The 19,700-nt window shown below is 51.8% G+C and overlaps 1 protein-coding gene and 1 long non-coding RNA gene across 2 annotated transcripts in view; one reads left to right on the plus strand and one right to left on the minus strand.

Annotated features, from left to right (window-relative positions):
- The window catches only part of Cacng4 (calcium voltage-gated channel auxiliary subunit gamma 4), a 57,846-nt gene extending 51,753 nt beyond the window's left edge, over window positions 1-6,093 (plus strand). The window contains exons 3-4 of the mRNA XM_003465846.3: window positions 2,250-2,390; window positions 3,209-6,093. Of these exons, the coding sequence (XP_003465894.4) occupies window positions 2,250-2,390; window positions 3,209-3,747 (680 nt within the window). The 3' untranslated portion in view covers window positions 3,748-6,093. The remainder of the gene's footprint in view (window positions 1-2,249; window positions 2,391-3,208) is intronic.
- Window positions 5,097-7,712, minus strand: LOC106026790 (uncharacterized). The gene is made up of 3 exons (XR_001200369.3): window positions 7,390-7,712; window positions 6,814-6,887; window positions 5,097-6,364 (listed from the first exon to the last, which is right to left on the minus strand). It is a non-coding gene; the product is annotated as an uncharacterized LOC106026790 (long non-coding RNA).
- Window positions 7,713-19,700: the final 11,988 nt, after the last annotated feature.

A 19,700-nucleotide genomic window follows, 5' to 3' on the forward strand; every position in this document is an offset into this window, starting at 1 on the left:
CCTGTCCCTCGTCTTCCCGCCCAACACTGAGGGAGGGGACCCTCAAGCCCTACTGTGTGCTCTGTGCTTTCTCACAGTAACTCTCCCAGGTAGGCGCCCTTTCCTACCCGAGGCCGCTGTAGCAAATGATCACAAACTGTGGCTTAAAGCAGTAGAAATTGACCCTCTGACAAGGTGGCACCCAGAAGTCCAAAATCAAGGTGTGAGTAGGACCGGCCCCTTCTGATGGCTCCAGGAAGTGGCTGTTTCCTTGGTGGCACTGAACTTCGTGGTCACATCACTCTACTCTTTGCCTCCGTCTTCTCCTCTCTGGATAAGAATGGTGTTTCCTCTTAGAAGGACACTTGTCACTGAACTCAGGGACCACCTGATTCGTCCAGCATGCTCTTACCTTGAGATCCTTAATTACGTCTGCAGAGACCTTTTCTCCAGTAAGATCATATTCATAGCTCCTGGGCATTAGAACCTTCACATATTGGGGGTTGGGGGTTCCTCCCTCAGAGGCTCTTATCATTACTACTTTCTAGTTGTGAAAGAGTGGATTCTGGTGGACGCTGAAGCTGCTTGCCCCAGATTCCCCCCCAGTCAGTGGTGGAGCAAGGGGATGAAATATGCTAGACAGCAAGGTCCACGAGCATCTCACTGGGCCTACCCGCCACCTCTGTGACCTCGTGTGCATTGTGAGCTTCCTCATCCTCATCTGTTGCCAGAGATAATGATGTTGATGGTGGAGAGGGGGAGCATAAGGAATATCACTTAGGAAGCACATGCTGTGGCCACACTCCAAGCAGACAAGCCTTCCATGTACAAAAGCAACTGTGGGACCCTGAACTACAGCCGCCCCCCATTCACAGTTTTGTTTTATGAGGTTTTAGCCAACTGCAGTTCAGAAATAGGAAGCCGTATCTGAGCATAGTGGTGCCCACGTGGAATCCCAGCACTCTGGGAGGCTGAGGCAGGAGGCTTGCAAGTTCAAGCTAAGCCTGGGCAATTTAGCAAGGCCCTGTGTCAAAAGTTAAAAAGGGCTGGGAATGAAGCTTAATGTGAAGTCCATGGATTCAGTTATTCAACTCCCAGTACTGGGGTGGGATAGGAGGGATCCAGAAATAAATTATTCGTATATATTTTTGTTTTGTTTTTTGAGACAAGTTCTCACTTGATAATTCAGGCTGGCCTTGAACTCACTTTGTAGCCCAGACTGGACTCGAACTTGCAGTGATCCTCCTGCCTCAGCCTCCTAAGTGATTGCAGGTGTGCACTACCATACCCAGCTATGATTCACATGTTTTAAATAATTTTATTGTAATGTATTTGCATCATTGTTCTATGAGCCATTGTTGCCAGTCTCTTACTGCACCTGTATGCATATGTACATACAGAAAAACACACAGTGTAAAGTAATACCTCAGTTCACAAACACTTCTGTTTGCAAACAATTTGGTTCTGCAAACAAAAGCATTCAGCATAATTTTGCCTCTGTTCATGAGCTCCGTGTCGGGGGACAAACACCACCAAGGCCATCTTCCCCACACAAACACAAACGCAACTGTCTTTCCGAAATCAGAAAATAAACTAAGTTCATAAGCCGAGTTCCCACAGTGTATAGGGCTCAGGACTCTGTGGTTTCAGGCATGCACTGGGGTCTTGAACTATACCCCTGCAGACAGCAGGAGATGACGGCATTATGAGCCGTGGAGAAAGTGGAGCTTTGGAAAGCGTTTGGCCTATGCCATGCTGCCAGCACAGAGCAGGGCCATCCCCTGTGCTAAGCCTTGCCTGCACCCCTGCACCTGGGCCTCCTCCTGTGAATGCTGCTTCCCAGGTTCCTGGCGGCTGCAGAGATCGTGTCCAGGAAAGGCTTCCGCAGGCTGTGAGGTGTTACCTAAATCTAAAGCAGCCCACAATCTCCAAAGCTGTTATTGTAGCCTCCCAAAAGCCACTGAGGGACTCTGTTCCCTCCCAGTTGATAGAAGTGTGACCCACACTCAGGGAGAGGCTGAGTGAGATGCGGGCAGATATAACCTGGGCCACTTAGAGTCCCCCAGAGTAATCTGCAGGCCCGGGGGCCATCACCAGCTGCCTTGGCCCACCCGGCCTCCTGACCTCTGTGGGTTTAGGTCCTGATGGGAATCTCCATCTCCCGGGGGGAGGACCTCAAGCTGCCAAGTTCCAGGAAGACACATATGGCTGTGGCCAGGGAGGGTGGCTGGTCTCACTGCCCTCTCTGCTCTGTCCCTTTCCTGGCCTAGGCATTGTGCGAGCCTCCAGCGTCTTTCCCATCCTCAGCACCATCCTGCTGCTGCTCGGGGGGCTCTGCATTGGCGCCGGGAGGATCTACAGCCGCAAGAACAACATCGTCCTCAGTGCCGGCATCCTCTTTGTGGCTGCAGGTGAGCCACCCGCCCACGCGCCCCACTCGAGCCAGTGACAGCGAGGAGCTGGGGACATCCAGGAGCACATGCACACATGGTCTCCACTGCCAGGGCCTGTGCATGCTGGCAGGAAGCCAAACCACAGCTGCCACATGCACTTAGCTTTAAAAGTCCAGGTGTGCAGGGCCGGGGACATCCACTGCCTGCAAGGTTTCTCTTCGGGGTGACAGAATGTCTTGAAACTAGACAGAGATGCTGGTTGCACACATCATGAATGTACTAAATGCCACTGAGTTGTGCACTTCCAAAAGGATAATTTTATATTATATGAATTTTACCTCATCTGAGAAAAATAGTCAAATGTGCAAAGTTGGGCCTGTAATGGGAAGGAGCCTGGCTGAGGTGGGTTTCAGGGAGGTACCCAGGGAAGCCAGCACCTGAAGGAATTGGCCTGATAAAGACAGGGTGAGGACCCAGGGTGGGTGGAGTGGCCTTTGAGTGGAAGGATCAGTACGGCTGACTACACAGCACTAAGTGTATTAGGTATTATAAGTTACGGGGAGAGGACTTCCGGCGAACAGGAAGTCATGTGTAAATACCAAACCATTTTACAGAAAGGTCTGCAGCATCTGCAGAGTTTCATATCTGCAAGGGGGGTCCTGTGGATACCAAGCTGTCCTCAGAAGAAAAATTAGTTACCGAGGTCAAGAAATGCTCAGCAAGGGGGAAGGGGCACCAGCTCCATCTCTGGCCACCTATCCCTGTCCTGTTGTTCCAGCTGTGGTCTAACCCCTGCCTCTCTCCCTCCCCAACCCCTGTGCTTGCTCCCTTCCCAGGCCTCAGTAACATCATAGGCATCATCGTCTACATTTCCAGCAACACAGGCGACCCCAGCGACAAGCGAGACGAAGACAAAAAGAACCATTACAACTATGGCTGGTCTTTTTACTTCGGTGCCCTGTCGTTTATTGTGGCGGAGACCGTGGGCGTCCTGGCTGTAAACATTTACATTGAGAAAAATAAAGAGTTGAGGTTTAAGACCAAACGGGAGTTCCTTAAGGCTTCTTCCTCTTCTCCTTACGCCAGGATGCCAAGCTACAGATACAGGCGACGGCGCTCCAGGTCTAGCTCGAGGTCCACTGAGGCCTCACCCTCCAGGGACACGTCTCCCGTGGGCCTGAAGATCGCTGGGGCCATCCCCATGGGTGAGCTGTCCATGTACACGCTATCCAGGGAGCCCCTCAAGGTGACCACGGCCGCCAGCTACAGCCCTGACCAGGAGGCCGGCTTCCTCCAGGTGCACGACTTCTTCCAGCCAGATCTGAAGGAAAGTTTCCATGTGAGCATGCTGAACCGGCGGACGACCCCCGTGTGAGCTGCCCGATGTCCTCTCAGCACTGGCCTCCCCCCAGCATAGCTGTTTGTGTCTCACAGGAGGGCGCGTGGCCCTTGAGGCAGATAGACAATGAACTGAAGCCAAACGCAACCCTCCCTGGTCTGCAGACAGCGTCCTGAGCTGGCTTAGAGTGATGGAGGCCTGGAGACTGGAGCCTGGGTTGCCAGAGAAGCGAAAGGCTGACTTTATCCCCCTAAAAAAGGTGTTTGACTGTCCTGGGATTTCCATGATCTCCAGGAGACCCAAGAGCATTTCTGAAGTTACAGGAGGAAACTAAATCCAGCCATTATCTCCTGCTGGAAACAAATCTTAGAGAAGAATGGGATTTTAGGCCCTTCGCTCCCTGCTGGGTGCTGGCCACCAAAGGCCTCTCTGGGCACAAGGAGCTCTGGGCACTTGTCAGCTGCTTTTGAACCTGAAGTTCCTATGTCTTGGAACCAGAAATGAGGACACTGAACTCACACCCTCCTCTCCCCTCTTCCTTGCTCTGGCACCCTGGCAGGGGACTGTTGGTGAGAAATAATCATCCTGAAGAGACACTGTGCAGCTAACCGGTGCTTCGGCCTTGTGCTGCCCTGGGGCTGGCTTCCCTCCTCCTGAGTAGACTGAGTCCTGTGGAGGCACCGCGGAAAGACAAGGCTGGGGCCGTGGATGGCTTTCCTGTCTGCTTCTGGAAATTTCTGCCTTACTCAGAATGGGCAGGACACATGGACCTGAGGGGCTGGAGGATTCCGCCAGTTAGAGGGAAAGTAGCTTGGTGCCCTCTTGCTGCGTCCGTCCCCACCGGCCTGAAGAGCAGTCCTGTCCCTTGTAGGAACACAGGAGAAGGTGGAGGCGGACAGCCCCACCCAAGGCCCTCAAGTGGTGTTTGGCAACAGAAGCCTGAACTCTGTGCAAGAAAGGGAGGCCCAAAGGAAAACAGCAACCAAAACACAAAACCCAACAAGCATCCATTTTCTAAGTGAATCGCGACCTGTCTCAACGCCAGGGAAGCAAGTTGCGTTCATTTCCTTCTCTTAAAAAGTAGCAGCAACGTGAGCCCACGTCTTGTCATTGTGATGTAGTCTGCCACCACCAGCAAGCCTGCAGAAGAGGAAGTTGGACTGAAGAGGCCTCGCTGGGCTTTTCTTCAGCCTTCAGAGAGACGAACCTCAACACTTTGTTCAAAACTAAGCAAGGGTTTTGCAGTTTTTCCAGCCATTTTTCCCTCCTCCTGAAGCGAGCAGAGACCCTGGAAGTGTGTCTGGGTTCCGAAAAACTCTCTGAAACATGGAACTTACCCTCTTTTCTATAAAACATGTGCTTTCTAAGGAGAAATTGTTTCTTACTTTTTGAAACTTCTTAACCAATCCCCAGCAGTCATCTGTGATCCCGGTAGGTGTCGCACTTAGACGTGATGAGCAAATTCTTACCTCAGCCACCTGCTCGTGGAGCCCCTGGCGGACCCAGCCCTAGGAGTTCAGAACCCAGTCCCCGAGGCCTGGCCGTCGTCCCTCCCGCTCTCCACACGCAGGAGAGGACATCTCACGTCACATCTCCAGCCAACTGCCCCTGTGTGCCGGTGAGCCGAGATGCGAGGCATCCAGGGCCCCTTCGTGCTTGCTTGAAACCCTTTCCTCTGGTGGGGTTGCTCTGGATGGCGATGTGTCTAGCATGCGTAACAGTGAGCACCGCAGCAGCATCTGGGCGTGTGGCCTGTCCACCCGCCACCCTGGCCTGTCCTCTACACCTCCACCACCATGCCATCATCTTACCAGGCTGAAGAAAACCATCGCCCAGCAAAGCCCCAGGACTCGTCTTCTGTCTGTTCCAACAGCGAGGCAGCCTGGCCGTTGCTTCCACTCAAGCCCCTTCCCGCCCACTGCCCCAGCAGTTTCTGTGGTCCCATAAAGAAAGCTGTGTTCCAATGATTCCTACCTCTTGCCCTGTCCCAGATGGAGAACGCAGACCCTCTCTGGGGTCCAAGAAAGAGTAGAAAGAAAGAAAAAATGCAACCAAGAGGGACAGAGGGCAGGGAGCAAAACAACCTCAGCCGCTCCAGCCTGCACAGCCTTTCTCCCCGCTGCCGTCCATCTCTGGGGACCCTGGTCTCTGGCTCGCCCTTCCTCCAGCCAGGCCTGCTCGAGCAGCGGGAGCCGAGCCGGCTCCCTGATGCTGCTGGTCTCAGACTTGGCACCTTCCGGGGAGGTGTGCAGCGTTGCTCGCTTCCCATCCCCCCCCACCCCCATGTGTTTCTCCAGTTAAGCACCTGTACCCACGATTGGTTTGGGGTTGTTAGTTCTGTCTCTTTTTTTTTTTATTAAATAAAAACATTTTTAAAACGTTCTCCTCTTGATGTAGGGAGGTGAGGGAAGCACTCCGCTTGAGATCTCTTTGTGGGTACTTGGTATCTGGGCTGTAGGGGCACCAGACCCTCCAAGAGAAGTTCGAGGTTAAAAGGGCGGGGATTTGGCCACGGCTGACTTCTCCAACTTGAATCTGGGTCACTTGCCACCTCCCCGGGACACTTCTGGGTGGTGCCACTGAGGGGCTGCCTCGTGGTGTGATGTGGTAGGAGCTTCAGAGCAGCAGACCCAGCCAGTCCTGTCCTCAGAACCTGTGAGTGGGAGCAACCAAACGAAGTCAAGCCATGGAGATGCCAGGTTACCTAGTGGAGTTTTGAGGAAATTCACTGAACAGCCTCCTTTCCTAAGAATTCTGCAGTGAAGAAGTAGAGGAGCCCAGGTATCAAAACGTGAGCAGTGTTTGAATGAAAAACCAAATTGGCTTCCTTCTGCCATTACAGGACAAGCCACCTAGTCACAGGCAGCACTGGCCACCACTGTCCCCTGGAATAGGAAGGAGTGAGGTAAGGGGTGGACAGAGGGGTCAGAGAGGCCGCCTTGACCTAGACACTGCTTGACATCTGTTGTCAGCTGCTAGGGTGGGCTCACCTTGGAGGTGGGCCCTGGCAGGATGTCAGCCTGCTTTCCTCAGGCATGAGGAGTGTGTTAGTTACTTCTCTCTCCTTGCTGACACAAAATTCCCAGCACTCACTTGACTTACAGTTTGTAGAGGTTTGGGTCCATAGTTGGCTGGCTCCAAGGCAGAGCGGCACATGGGCAGAAGTAGTTCACAGACTGAACAAGACAGCAAAAATAAGCACAGGATGGCCACAGCGCTTTCTAGGCCTTGTATTTTTTTTTCTTTATTGGTACTGGGGATCGAACTCATGACCACCTGTTTACAAGGCAGGTGCTTATGTCGCTGAGCTAAATCCCCAGCCCCCTAGCCCTTGTATTTTATTCAGCCTATTTAGGACAGGCAGCTCTCACACTCTTAATCCTAGTGCCCTTGATCCTAGCATGGCACCATGAATCAATCCCAGCATCCACACTCTCGATCCAACTACCTCTGAGAAAGTCCCACCTATGACTGCATGAGGCTTTGGGGGACATCTAGACACAAACCATAACAAGGAGGGAGAGATCATCAGAGACCCTCTGCCCCAGTTCTGCTGCAACTCAAAAGACCCTTAATTCAATTCCATCTTTCCCTTTCTTTAAGGACTATGACTGAGTCTTCCTGAAAGCTATGGGCTTCACCCCCTCTCCCAGAACCAAGAGAACCAAATTCATGTACCTTCTTTGAGAACTTTGTTCCCATGCAGGTCTTTGCACCCTGGTCCCCAGCACAGAGTGGTGAGCTGGGAGACAGCGCCTAGGTGTCCATGAACATTTACCATCATGTCCATGGCATCTTCTCTCCTCCCTGAACTTTCTGCTCTGGCTAAATCCTCTTTCCTCTAGCCTATAGAAGGGCAGCTGGGAAATGAACGTGCCTAGATCTACTGAGCCACCAGATCCCAGGGCCAGGGGAGCTCAGACCTTTGTTGGGTCCCATCAACTGTGCCTGGCCAAGGTGGGGGCTGATCGTGCGGCCAGCCTGGAGCCAAAGCTGTCTGGAGTTGCCTCCCTGTGCCAGAATCTCTGTGTTCCCTGTTTATTCTTAGCACTGAAGAAACTCTGGCTCAGCACAAGCCTTGCAGCCATCCTGAGCAGACTCTTGTTCCAGTCTACATTTAGTGACTGACCAGTCCGCACAGTCACATGGTCACGTGTTTACTTCAGCTATAAACTCTGTCTCTGTATCTTCTGCAAGAACCCACACAGAAATCAGTGTTCTGGTTCCTAATGAAAATACTAATCAGAACCATCTGTAGCTCTTGGGCTCCATTTACCCTTCACTTACAGGCTAACTCCATAACAGCAAGTATGTGGTGGTTTATTACATTAGAAATTCATTTCTCATTCATAAAACCTGCTCAACAGGGCAGGGAGGCAATTCCTGCTGTAGAAGTTTCCTGGCCATGGACATCTTGTAGGTAGATAAGGACAGTGAAAATAAATGATCTTATGGGTAAAGGTCAAGTGAGAGACCAGAAAGCTGTGACTTCACCTTTCTACACATACCATTACCAGAATATAATCATGTGACTACATCTAAGAGCAAGGGAAGATGGGAAATGTAGTCCAGTCAGGAGGACAAAAATAATTTGGGGAAGTACTGGTCAGTGTCAGCCCTTGGTGGGTATCTTTCCACACATCTTTCAGCTCCAACATGTTCAGCCTTGTCTGTGCACCACGTGCCCCATTGTTAAATGAAGCTATGGTACCTTCTTCCTAGGTTGAGGGAGCAACCTTAATCAGAATACAAGAATACAGCATCATTGGACGCTGACCAGCAGGACTGGCGGGTCTCTTTCATCAGTGGATCTGCTCATTACAGAAGGAAAATCAAGCCTGAGGGGGAAGCAGGTGGTAAGAGAGGAGGGAACAGAAGGAAGAATAAAAGTAAGACAGTACCTTTGAGGAGAACTTTCATAGCAACCGTGAAAAGGGAGATACAGTTAGCTTGGAGTGGCCTTGATCTCACAATAGTGATGCCGGTTGCCAGAGCCCGGACCTGACCAGCTCTCATGTGCCCAGCTGTACCATCAGGGTCTTATCCTGAGTCTCTAGTCATGTGGGGCCACCTGAACTGATGCCAAGAGAGGGCGGGGAGCTCAGAAACAGCCATGCCTCTTTAGCTCCTTGTCCTGGAACCTGGCACAACGTCCCCACAAGCCAGCCCCAGCGGTGAGGGGCCGAGGAGAATAGGCAGAGAAGTTCAGGGGCCTCAGAATACAGGGGGAGGATGGATTAGATGCTCCGCATACAGATATTTGTGAAATTGCAGCTTTTAATAGATGGGCAGAAGCAACCACAGGAACCGAAGTCTGCTTTGTCCCTGCAGGGAAGGGGCTTGAGGAAACACCTCTGTCCTGACCTGTACCCCTGATAAGCATTCTAAGGGACTCAGTAACACCTATGGGACATGCAGAACCCACAGGTTAAATTGCAATAGCCAAGTTCATTTACAAATGATAATATGCTCATGCTTGCTTCTAAAATGAATGCAGTTTACCTTTAAAAATTCCAAAACATACAGGAAAGTTTAAAGAAGAAAACAGTGTCAGCCAAAATGCCATAACCCAAGAGAGCAGTGCAGTTAACATTTCAGTGCCCACAGGTGTGGAATGTCAGGGAGGGCTGTGCTTCAAGATCTTACTCACATGTTTTTCCTCATGGGATTCAGCTTACTTCTTTATCCCTCGAAACATTTATTTTGTTTTGCTTTGTTTCACAGTGCTGAGGATGAAACCCAGGGCCCTGAGCCTGCTAAACATGTTTTACCACTGAGATGCACAGGCAACCTTCAATTAGAACATTATTTTTAATGGCGAATACGAGAGATGCCGCTGTTTAAGCAGAGTGCTATTGCTGGACATGGCTTATTTGCTGGTCCTAGATCATAAGTGACAACTGAATGGCCAAAGTGCCAGGATGCTCGAGATGAATTTGGTTAAGGTGTTATGGAGTTTGAACTCTGAACTTCTGGCCCAGCTTTACCCTGGAGGCTTCACCTCCCAACCCTGTCCAGAACTTGTCCTCATCCAGGGCCAGAGAGCCTGGGCTGTGAGGCAGCTGCACCCCAACTACGCCTCTCCCCACCCCTATCTAATAAAGATATTATTAGCAGTTTCACCCAGGAAGGCTAAGATGCTTCATCCCAGCAGGCATGACTTAGCCACCATGAAATTCCCCCAGTCACCTAGTGCATCTGTTAGTAGAGCTGTGTGACAAATTACCCCCAAGCCTCGCAGCATTAAACAACCATTAAGCATTCTCAGGGACTGTTGACTCTGCTCGACAGACACAGGGCAAGGATGATTTTTCTCTCTCCCAGTCTGGGGTCTCTACTAGGAGCTGCAGCACTGGGCTGAGTCCCCTGGATACTCATGTACTCACACATCTGGTTGCCCATGTCTTTGTGTCTCTTTGCTGATATCCGTCCCCACCTCTTGGCATAAATGATCCCATGTCTTCTTCCAAGGACGCTGCTTCCCTCGGGCCTCCCCGCCCAGCAGAACTGCCAGTGCCCATTCCCAATGTAGTGCCCTGGCTGCCCAGGCCCAGACTCAGGTCCAGAATTCTTTGGCTGGTAAGGGGGAAGGAAGGCCCGGGGAAGCCTAGCATCCTCCAGAAGGCTGGAACAGAACACTTGAGAGAGATCTTTTTAAGCTTGCAGCTTCCAACAAAACTTGGCACAATCTCAGAAGGAGAAGTCCAGGAGCTTCCTGTAAGCTTCCTATACTGCCATCTCCTAAACTCTTCTAGGTCACTCCTGCATGTGGCACCTCTGGTGCCTGTTTGTCCCAAGTCCTGCCACATTATGTGAAAACACATCAACGCCTGTTGTAGTCTGGATTTACAAGTGAAAAGGTTTAATACAGGACACATAATGTATAGGATTGCTTTATAATTGTCACCCAAAGAGTCAAACACAAAAGTGTTCAAGAAATCTGTCCACACACTGGAGACCTGAACAATCCAGCTGAGGTTCTGGATTCCATGGCAATGTCTTGCACAAGTCCAGCTGAAGACCTAGAGCCCACGGCAATGCCCCAGTGATCCAGCTGGAGGCCTAGAGTCCACAACAGTGTCTCATGTGAGTCTGTTTCAAGAATCTACACTGGGAAGGCCCAAAGGTCAGTGGTGGAAGCTGGAAAGTCTGCACCAGCGGGATGAAGGGTCTGTGCCAGCAGCCCAAGGGATCTGCACTGGAGCCGGGAAGCAACAAGTTAAGTAACATAGCTCCCCCAAAGAGATCCGCTGCCATCCTCAGCAACAGCAAGGACCTGAGCTCCTCCAGTGATGAGAACAGCTGTGTTCGTATCAGGAAAGCCAGCATGACAGGCTTCTCTAGGAGAATCAACAGCGCGTCATCTTCCCCCTTGGTTTTCTCTAAGCTGCTGGCAGCGATCCTCAGGTCGGTCTTCCACACCCAGCACCACACTGAATCTGTTCAGTTGGGTGTTACAAGTTGACTATTTATTAATCCACTCCAATTAGAGTGGAGCCAGCCACCCTAACTAGTCTCAGCTCTCTAGTCTTCTCAACTCCACCAACCCTTTCTCTCCAACATGGGCCTGGCCATCATGCCTGACTGCCCCCACCCTGTGTCATCTTCAAAGCCATCATCTAGCTCTCCCATCACGGCTTCCCGTGTTCCCCATGCCTCACACCCTTCCCACCTGCACACCTGGCCCACAGTCTCATCAAGCTCCAGTGTCATGCCCCTTCTGCTTTTTCCCAATACACCTGCTCTCCCAAGCTGCAAGGCCAGCTGGACTCCCCAGACTATGGGAAGGCGTCTCTTCACCTCGCCTCTGCAGGTACTGCAGTCCTCTGGGCCTCTGTTCCTCCTGGGTTTTCCTTGAATGATCAGGCCCAGCCCTCCATCAGAGTCACCTTCCTCTCTTCATCCCTGCACCCACACTGCAAGGTGAGGTCAGAAGATTCAGACAATTGGCAGAGGCAGACGGTGGCCTCCTGGGATGTCTACATCCTACTCCCTGGGGCCTGACTCTGTCACCTGGCATGGCAAAAAGGGATTTGAGGATACAATTAAATTAAGAATTTTAGTATTTATGAATCAGTTAAAATTAATTTTTTTTGTCTTTTTCCTTTTTATCGGTACCGGGGATCAAACTCACGACTGCCTGCTTGCAGGTGCTTATGCCGCTGAGCTAAATCCCCAGCCCCAAAATTAATTATTTTGAGATAGGAGATTATCTTGGATTATCTAGATGGACACTGTAATAACAAAAGTCCTTATAAAGGAAAAAGAGAGGCAGGCAGAGAAGTTGGAGATGTTGGAACTCGGCAGGAGCAGAGTTCGGGGTGATGGAGCTGCTGCCCTTGGAGGTAGAAGGGACCATGAGCAGCCTCCAAAGGGTGCAGACGCCAGGGACGAATTCTCCCCTCCAGCCTCTGGAAGGAACACAGATGGCTGACATCTTGATGTTAGCCTGGTGAGACAGCGACCACCAGAACTATAAGATAATAAATTTGTTCTGTGTAAGCCACTAAAACTGCAGCGATTTGTTCCAACAGGAATAGAAAATTAACGATGCTCAGAGATATCCAAGGGCCCAGTGGTTCACTGCTTCCAGAAGTCAATCTCAGTGTCCCTTCCGGGCTGTCATCCCGATCCACACAAAACTATTTCAGCTTTCCCTGCATCCTCGACTTCCTAGCTCCTTCCTCTCAGAAGTTGATGCCCGCTTCTAGTCACCAAGGAAACAAGCCTTTTGAAGGTAGCTCTCTCAACTCCTTGTCCCCCTACCTACACGAGTCTACTCCATGAGTCATCTCTTGCTCTGTCCTTTCCATCATGGCGCAAGAGGAAGCCCTCCTCTTCCTGTCCGATCCCAGCCCCTGCCATTTGAGGTCTGATTATGCCCGTCCCCACCTCTAGAATCTCGCTCAAGCATCTAACAAGGTGAAATTCTATCTCCCTTAACACTGCAAATGAGGCTGCCTCCAACCTGCACCCCCTTCTAGCTTCCTGCCCCTCCTCCTCCTTTCCACCCAAGCTAAGCACTTCCCAAGAATGAAGGGCTTCTGTCTGCCCCTCAGATATGGCAGTGGGCCTTGCCTTGTTGCCGACCAACCAGTAAGACCAGTGGACACTTCATTCTGCACCTCTGTCACAGCTGGCCTTACTGGGGGCTCTTGCCTCCTGTAGGTGTCTTCTGTTCTCTGCCCCTAAGACCCTCCCTTTTGGTTTCCTCTATTTCCCTGGATTCTCTTTCTCAACCCCTTTTGGCTTTGGCTTCTGTTCAGCGTCCTCTAGGTCTTGGGCTGCAAACCCCCAGGTCCCACTGTTCTTGCCTCTCCCCTTCAGCTGTGTAACTCCCGGAGCAAACTCTCTCCCTCTCACTAAGTTCAGTACCACTTGGAAGCTAACAACCTCCATGCCTGTATTTCCACCTCAGCTCTTCCCTCACCTCCATCTCTTCTCTTGGTGCGTGTTTCGGACTGTGCTTGTCTCCCCAAATTCGTTCTCCTCCGTTCCATGGTAATAGTGTTATCTTGCCATGGAGCTACTCAGCTAACCCCTGAGGCTCCCATGCATGGCCATGGGCATAAATTCCTGCCAACAAGTGCTTCGCGCAACTTGTGTGTCTACTGCTTATAAAGAAATGGTTCAACTTTAACCCCACCTTTCCCTCTTGTGCCCTGGAGCTACTCTGTAGTGAAGAGATACAAGAGTCTGAACCTGAACCCATTCCCCAAAACCTGGCTTTTCTCCCTAACGTGGCTCATCTTTGTCAACAGCACCATCGTCCGCGGAGGTCTGTATCTGCAGTGCTTACTCCTGGCCATGTTTAGTCTTTCACCAGATCCCTTTGGGCATGCCACTTTGGTCCACCAAATAGGCCCCTTCTTGGGTGGCTCCCACCAGGCCTTCCTTGCTTCAGGCTCTTGGCAGTTAGTGGCCTCTTGTTATTCCAGTCTCCGTCACCTTTGAGAACCTGCTTCACCGCTGGCCCAGGAGACCAGACACAAGGCAGCCCGCTGAAACTTTTCAGCAGCTCCCTGGAGGGGCAGACCCTTTGCTGGGTGGTGCATGGGGCCTTGTGAGGTCTGACCCCCGCCACCTTCTTCTCCAGCTTCCTCTCTCCTTTCCTTCCCTCTTCCTTACCTCCCCAGACCTAACCACAAGCCACTCACAACTCTTCCAGATCCCTTTCTTCCCCGCAGCCTCCACACCTGCTTCCTCCCTTCCCAGGCTCTGCCCTAACTGTATGCTTCCTCTGGTTTATCCATGAGCTCTCTCCTGACCTACCCTCCAGAGCTGCTTCCCCTACCGTGGCGGGCTGGTGTATTAGTTTTTCCTTGCAGGGACAAATTACCCAGCCCTCAGAACTTAGGACAGGTTTAGTATGGCTCGTGGTTGGCTGACTCCTGGACAGAACCGTGGCGGTGGAAAGGCCTGCTTAGTTCATGACAGCCAAAGAGCAGAGCAGGCACACAGCGCCGGAGAGGAAGGAAACATCTACAGTACCCTGTAACACCCGAGGTCATGCGTCCGTGACCCACCCAGACACATCCCAAAGCGTGTTTTACTAATTCCCTAGGCAACTCCCAAGCCAATCAAGCTTAACCACCACAGCTGGGGTCCCTGAGGTCAGCCTCAGGTACTCCATATTTTTTATTTCTGTACTGGGGGGTGAACTTAGGACCTTCCAATGAGCTATATCCCTGGCTCCCTACCCCCTTTTTATAAACTTTTGAGATAGGTCTCATTAAAATGCTAAGTTGCCCAGGCTGGCCTCAAACTTGCCATCTTCCTGTCTTACCCTTTCAGACTGCTGGGATTAGGGTGTACACCACCACGCCTAACGTTCAAGGACTCTTCCTGATTCACTGGCAGGACTGACAGAACTCAAGAAAATGATCATAGTCACATTGCCATTGACTACAGGGATGATAGAAATTAACCAGCCAAGGAAAAGGTGCACAGGCCAGACTCCAGGGGAGACCAGGTATGAGCGTGCAGGTACCCTTTCCCAGTAGAGGCGAATGGTCAGAGGTCCATTCTGCCAGCAGTGACATGTGACAACACATAGAGAGACTCCTGCCGCCAAGAAAGCTCCCTGCAGATAAGACTTTGGGTTAAGGATGTCTTATTGGGGGTCAGTCACATACGAATAGAGAGCTGGCGTGAACTCCCTTCCCTGCTCACTACCCAGCCTCCCCTCCCTGAAGTTAAACCATGTGGCATGGGCCAGGAGCCTCCCCATAAATCTCATTGCTAAACTATCTGGTGTGGCCAAGTCCCCAGCTATGTGAAATCACTCTCGTCAGGCGAGATGTCACGAGGATTTAGACACGTTTCCCAGAGCCAGTGCTTTCTTCGGAATGTGCAGGGTTTGGACAGCCCAGGACTGCTGAACAAACCTACGTTCCCAGAATACCCTCTGAGCCCCTCTTCAGCTGCCATCACAGTGGACTCTCATAGATGGGGCGTGTCCACGCTTCCACTGGACTCATGGGATTGGCCCTAAGATGCTCAGCAACTGTTTGATGAATGAGTGACTCAACGGATGAATGATAGGAACAGTCACAGGTAATATCGCCCTAAGTCCTTCACTCCCCACTCTTTGGGAATCACAATCCCTCATGCTTGTCTATATGTTATTTTCGGCACAGCGGTAACAGCAGCTACCTTCCCATTGGGCTCTGCCCAGTGACAAAAGGTCTCACACTGCTCCCCAGGCTGTAGGCACCGATACTGCAGACTCCCTGCCCCTGGAACCCCCGGGGCCCTCTGGTGAAGCAATACACGTCACTGTCTCCGTGTGTGCATCCCATGTCACTGCAGCCCTGAATTCTTACCATGACGCACATTGCCTTCCTGCAGTGCCAGCAAGGACGTGGGCTCAAGAAGGTGCCCAGCTGGACTCGAGGGTCATGACTGGCCCTTCCAGGAAGCATACACCCTGTCCCCAAGAGCCCAGTGCTCTGGACATCTGCCCCTTGCCACCCAGGCCTGATTTTTATCACGTGCTAAGCCTCACCCCTCCAATTGTTTATTTCATCTTTTTCTGTAAATATTGGTGTGTTCTGTTTAGGCCTTGCCCTAAAGAAATGTTTTGAATGAACACATGGGTTTGGTGCTCCTGGTTCACATTAAAAGCCACTTGTCCCCATGAGCCTGTCTCCTGACTGTGGCTGGGGTGCACTTTTCAAACTCTGCCTTCAGCCACAGGCCTCCCAAGGGCCCTGCAGAGGCCAGCCCAGCACAGACCCTGTCCCATTCCAGAGCTCCACCCCATGGCCCTCTGCTCGGGTGAGTTCTGCCCAGGTAGCCCCTCAGCACCCCACTAGCATTGTCCTGGCTACCCTACTATTCTGTGGGCTTTTCAAGGGTGGGAGTGCATCTCTTGCTGTATATGGGGCAGGAGTCCCAGACAGCCTAACTGCCATGGGTGCTGAGGGCTTCCAGGCCTGGTCAGGTGGTCCCAGAAGGCCCCCAGGGACCGTGTGAGTGGGGAGAGTTGCAGAGGCAGGGCGTGGGCACGCAGCGAGCTAGAAACTAGCCCTTCCCAAACTTCCCTGAGACCGGGCACCGTGTGCTCCTTTGCTGAATGAAGCAGCTGTGCTTTATTAAATTCACATTTGCTCTCCAGCTGCCTGCGTCCCTGGGAGCTCAGGGAAGGGGGTTCAGGAAGGCACAGGTAACGCAAGATATGGAGCCCCCGGGCATTGGCATTGGGTGCCTGGGTGTGTGGGAGCCTGATTTATTTTTTTAAAAACTCTTAAGATTAAACAATCCAGGCCATTCCTCAGCCTGATTTAGCCTGAGCTCAAAATAAGATCAGCTCATTACCAAAGAACATTTATTTGTCCCTAGCCTGAGAAGATGGTTATATTCTGGTCCTTTTTGGGAGAAGAACAATTTTTTTTTTTGAGGCAGGGTCTCACGACGTAGTTCAGGCTGACCTTCAACTTGTTATGTAGCCCAGACTGGCCTCAAACTCATGATGATCTTCCTGCCTCAGCCTCCCAAGTGCTGGCATTGCAAACATGCACCCCCACACCCTGCAAGAGCAACTTTTTAGGCAAATTATAACTGATTCATTTTGAAGGGTGACATTTTCACTTTGAAGACTGTCTGTGGAAATGTTGGCTCTCGGGGGGCATCTTCCTTTCGAACTTGACTGCACAGATGATAATCACGTCCTCCTAAGATGTCCCTCAGCACCTAGAGGCAAGTTAGCCATCGGTCCAGTGGTCCCAGATCTGCCCCGGGATGATTTTTTAGGTTCCTGTGACCTTAAATCACACAGAAATGTCCTTTCACTCATCGAAGAGAATAAAATATTTAAGTTTCTGTCTCATTCTTCTTTAGTTCTCTGTTCATCCATCCTTTCACCCAACAGTCATTCAACACACATCCATGCCAGGACCTGGGAGGCTGAGGCAGGAAGATTGCAAGTTTAAGTCTTACCCAAGTATAACTTAGTGAGATGTTGTCTCAAAATTAAAAAAATAAAAAGAGCTGGAGATATAGCTCACGCCAAAAGCCCTAAATTTTATCTCCAGTATCACACACACACGCACACACACACACACACACACACACACACACACACAAAGAATTTACGAAGATGAAGGTTCTAGCCTGAGCCTGGAGCCCTGGGATAGACCTTGAATGAATTCATTACATAGTCCGAGGCCTCTTGCCTTCAAGAAGCTTAACATCCACTGAACAAAGCTCATCCATCTGTAGTCCACACAACAGTAACAACAACAGCAGTCACTGTCATCCTGTGCCAGTCACCTGCTCGAACTGTCAGGCAGAATGCCACAGACTGGGTGGCGTGGGCAGCTGGGAAGTCTCCTCTCACTGGTGTGGAGGCTGTAAGTCTGAGAGCGAGGCTGGACGGTGGGGCCAGCTCCTGTCCCTGACTTGCGGACAGCTGCCATCTGGCTGCGTCCTCCCATAGCTGAAAGAGACTGGGTGTCTTTTTACAATACCCTCGTGAGGACCCCACCCTCAGCCCTGCCCTAAACAGACACTATCACCCTGGAGGCTTCAGCACAGGAATTTGGGGGACACCGTCGGATCCATAGCGGCTGTGACATCCTAGCTGGTGAAATGCTTCCTTACTAATCCTCACCACGGCCCCTCACTTGACAGAGAAGAAAGGGCAGCTTAGCGCACAGCTCTAGGACTTGAAGCCACCCTGCTGGAGATCGGCCAGCAGGCTGTGATCCCGCGGCTGGCTCAGTCCCTAGAAGCTTTGCCCACTTTGCTCCTGCCTCCCCAAACACCTCCTGCCTGGTGCCCCAGAAAACACAGCATCTGAGTGGACATGGGGCTGTTGCCCACGCTGGCTCTCTGTAGATGCTCATGAGCCTGACTGCTGACCCCCTTCCAGGCCCAGCGGGGCCCTTGCTGTGCAAAGCCACAGCCTGGCTGCAGCCTTGGGAGCAGAAAAGGTCTGCCTGAGAGTTAGAAAACAGGGGAGAGAAAGGAGACTGGCCTGAAATCACAGGCATTGCCAGCAAAGCGATGTGGCCTCCACAGAGCTTCAAACGGAAGAGGTCATCAAACTTTAATGCTCCCACTCATACTGGGTGTAGGCTTTGGCAGGAGCCTGCCCCCTGCTGGAGGAAAGCGCAACCAGTGGCTCTGTGGCTGCCCTCGCTGAGGGAGGCCTGGCTTCTTTGTCCGCCGGCAGTGTCATCATCAGGGCCCACTACTAAGTGAGCCCACCCGCCTTTCCCCGCTCAAGGCATTTTCCAAGACCTCCAGAGACAGCACCTAAGAGCATAGGGTGCCCACCACACCGGAAAATGCAAGGCCATTTGCATGTCTTCAATGACCCTTGTTTACCTGGAGGAATCAAATTAAACAGCTTCTTTCAAGACATAATGTCTTGCTGGGGTGCCTGGTCCACATTAGGTCTGCCAGGGGCTGCCCAGCTTTCCCAAGAGCCCCAGCTTCCTGGTTTCAAAACTGGGTCTAAAGAGCAGTGTAAGGGGCTCAGAGCCAGCGCCACATCCCAGCACCCAGAGCTCTCCAGGGAGAGGATCGCCCTCCCCAAGACACAGTCCCCATCTGTGCCGGGCAGAGTCTGTGGGTCAGCAGTCACCCGGGAGGCTCAGCCTCCACGGGAACACAGGGTAGAGGACAGCGAGGGAGGAGAGAAGAGCCAAGAAGGTTTAGAGAGAAGTTTTGGAGACCGTAATCTGGCGGGGAGGCCTCTTTTACAAAAATGAAAGTTGAGAAGGAACAGCGCAAACCCCAGCCTGTGTCTGCAGTCCCTGGGTCTCTGCTGCCTGCTTGCGGGCCAGCCCTGCTCAAACACATCTTCCCTCTGGGGTGTGGGGTCTCCTTGGCTCACAAGACATCTTGAAGGTTTCTCCCAGCTCTAACCACTGGTCCAGAATTTGGACTCGGCTTGTGGTAGTGCCCATTTCCTTGCTGTGTGATCTTGAATGTGTCTCTGAGCCTCTGTATCGTCACCTGTGAGCTAGTGTGAAGATTAACCCCGATGGTGGGGTGCGGTGGCACCTGCGATCCCAGCACGCAGGAGGCTGAGGAGCGGGCAGGACGCTTGGGTAGGGGTCCCTCACCTCCACACGTCCTCTGCTGTATTTGTGTATCCACTGCCTGGGAACCAGCCTACGTTTTTATGGACATGTTCACTTCCTAAGTGCAAACATAACCAGGAAGTCTATTTCCTGCCTTTAACCAAAAGCAAAATCGAAAACTACTATGGAACAGCCTGCTGTCAAGTCCTGCTGGACTCTTATCCCCATCAGGCTGGCCTCGCTCCATTTCAAAGGGCAGTTTGCAAATGTCAGAAAGCTGTTAAAGATGTACTCAACCCAGAGGAAGCTGGCCTCCGGGACCTAATAGCAGGGATAGGAAAGAACTGGAAAGAACCTCGGGCAATCATGGTGAGGTCAGAGCTGGAAGGCCAAGCTGGGGACCAGGTGAAATGCTGCTGTGATGTAGGGGACAGGTGGGGCTCACGTGGGCGCTGG

Source organism: Cavia porcellus, unplaced genomic scaffold (assembly GCF_034190915.1).
Source record: "Cavia porcellus strain 051 isolate PalLab524CR breed Dunkin Hartley unplaced genomic scaffold, mCavPor4.1 scaffold_32, whole genome shotgun sequence".
Taxonomy (NCBI): domain Eukaryota; kingdom Metazoa; phylum Chordata; class Mammalia; order Rodentia; family Caviidae; genus Cavia; species Cavia porcellus.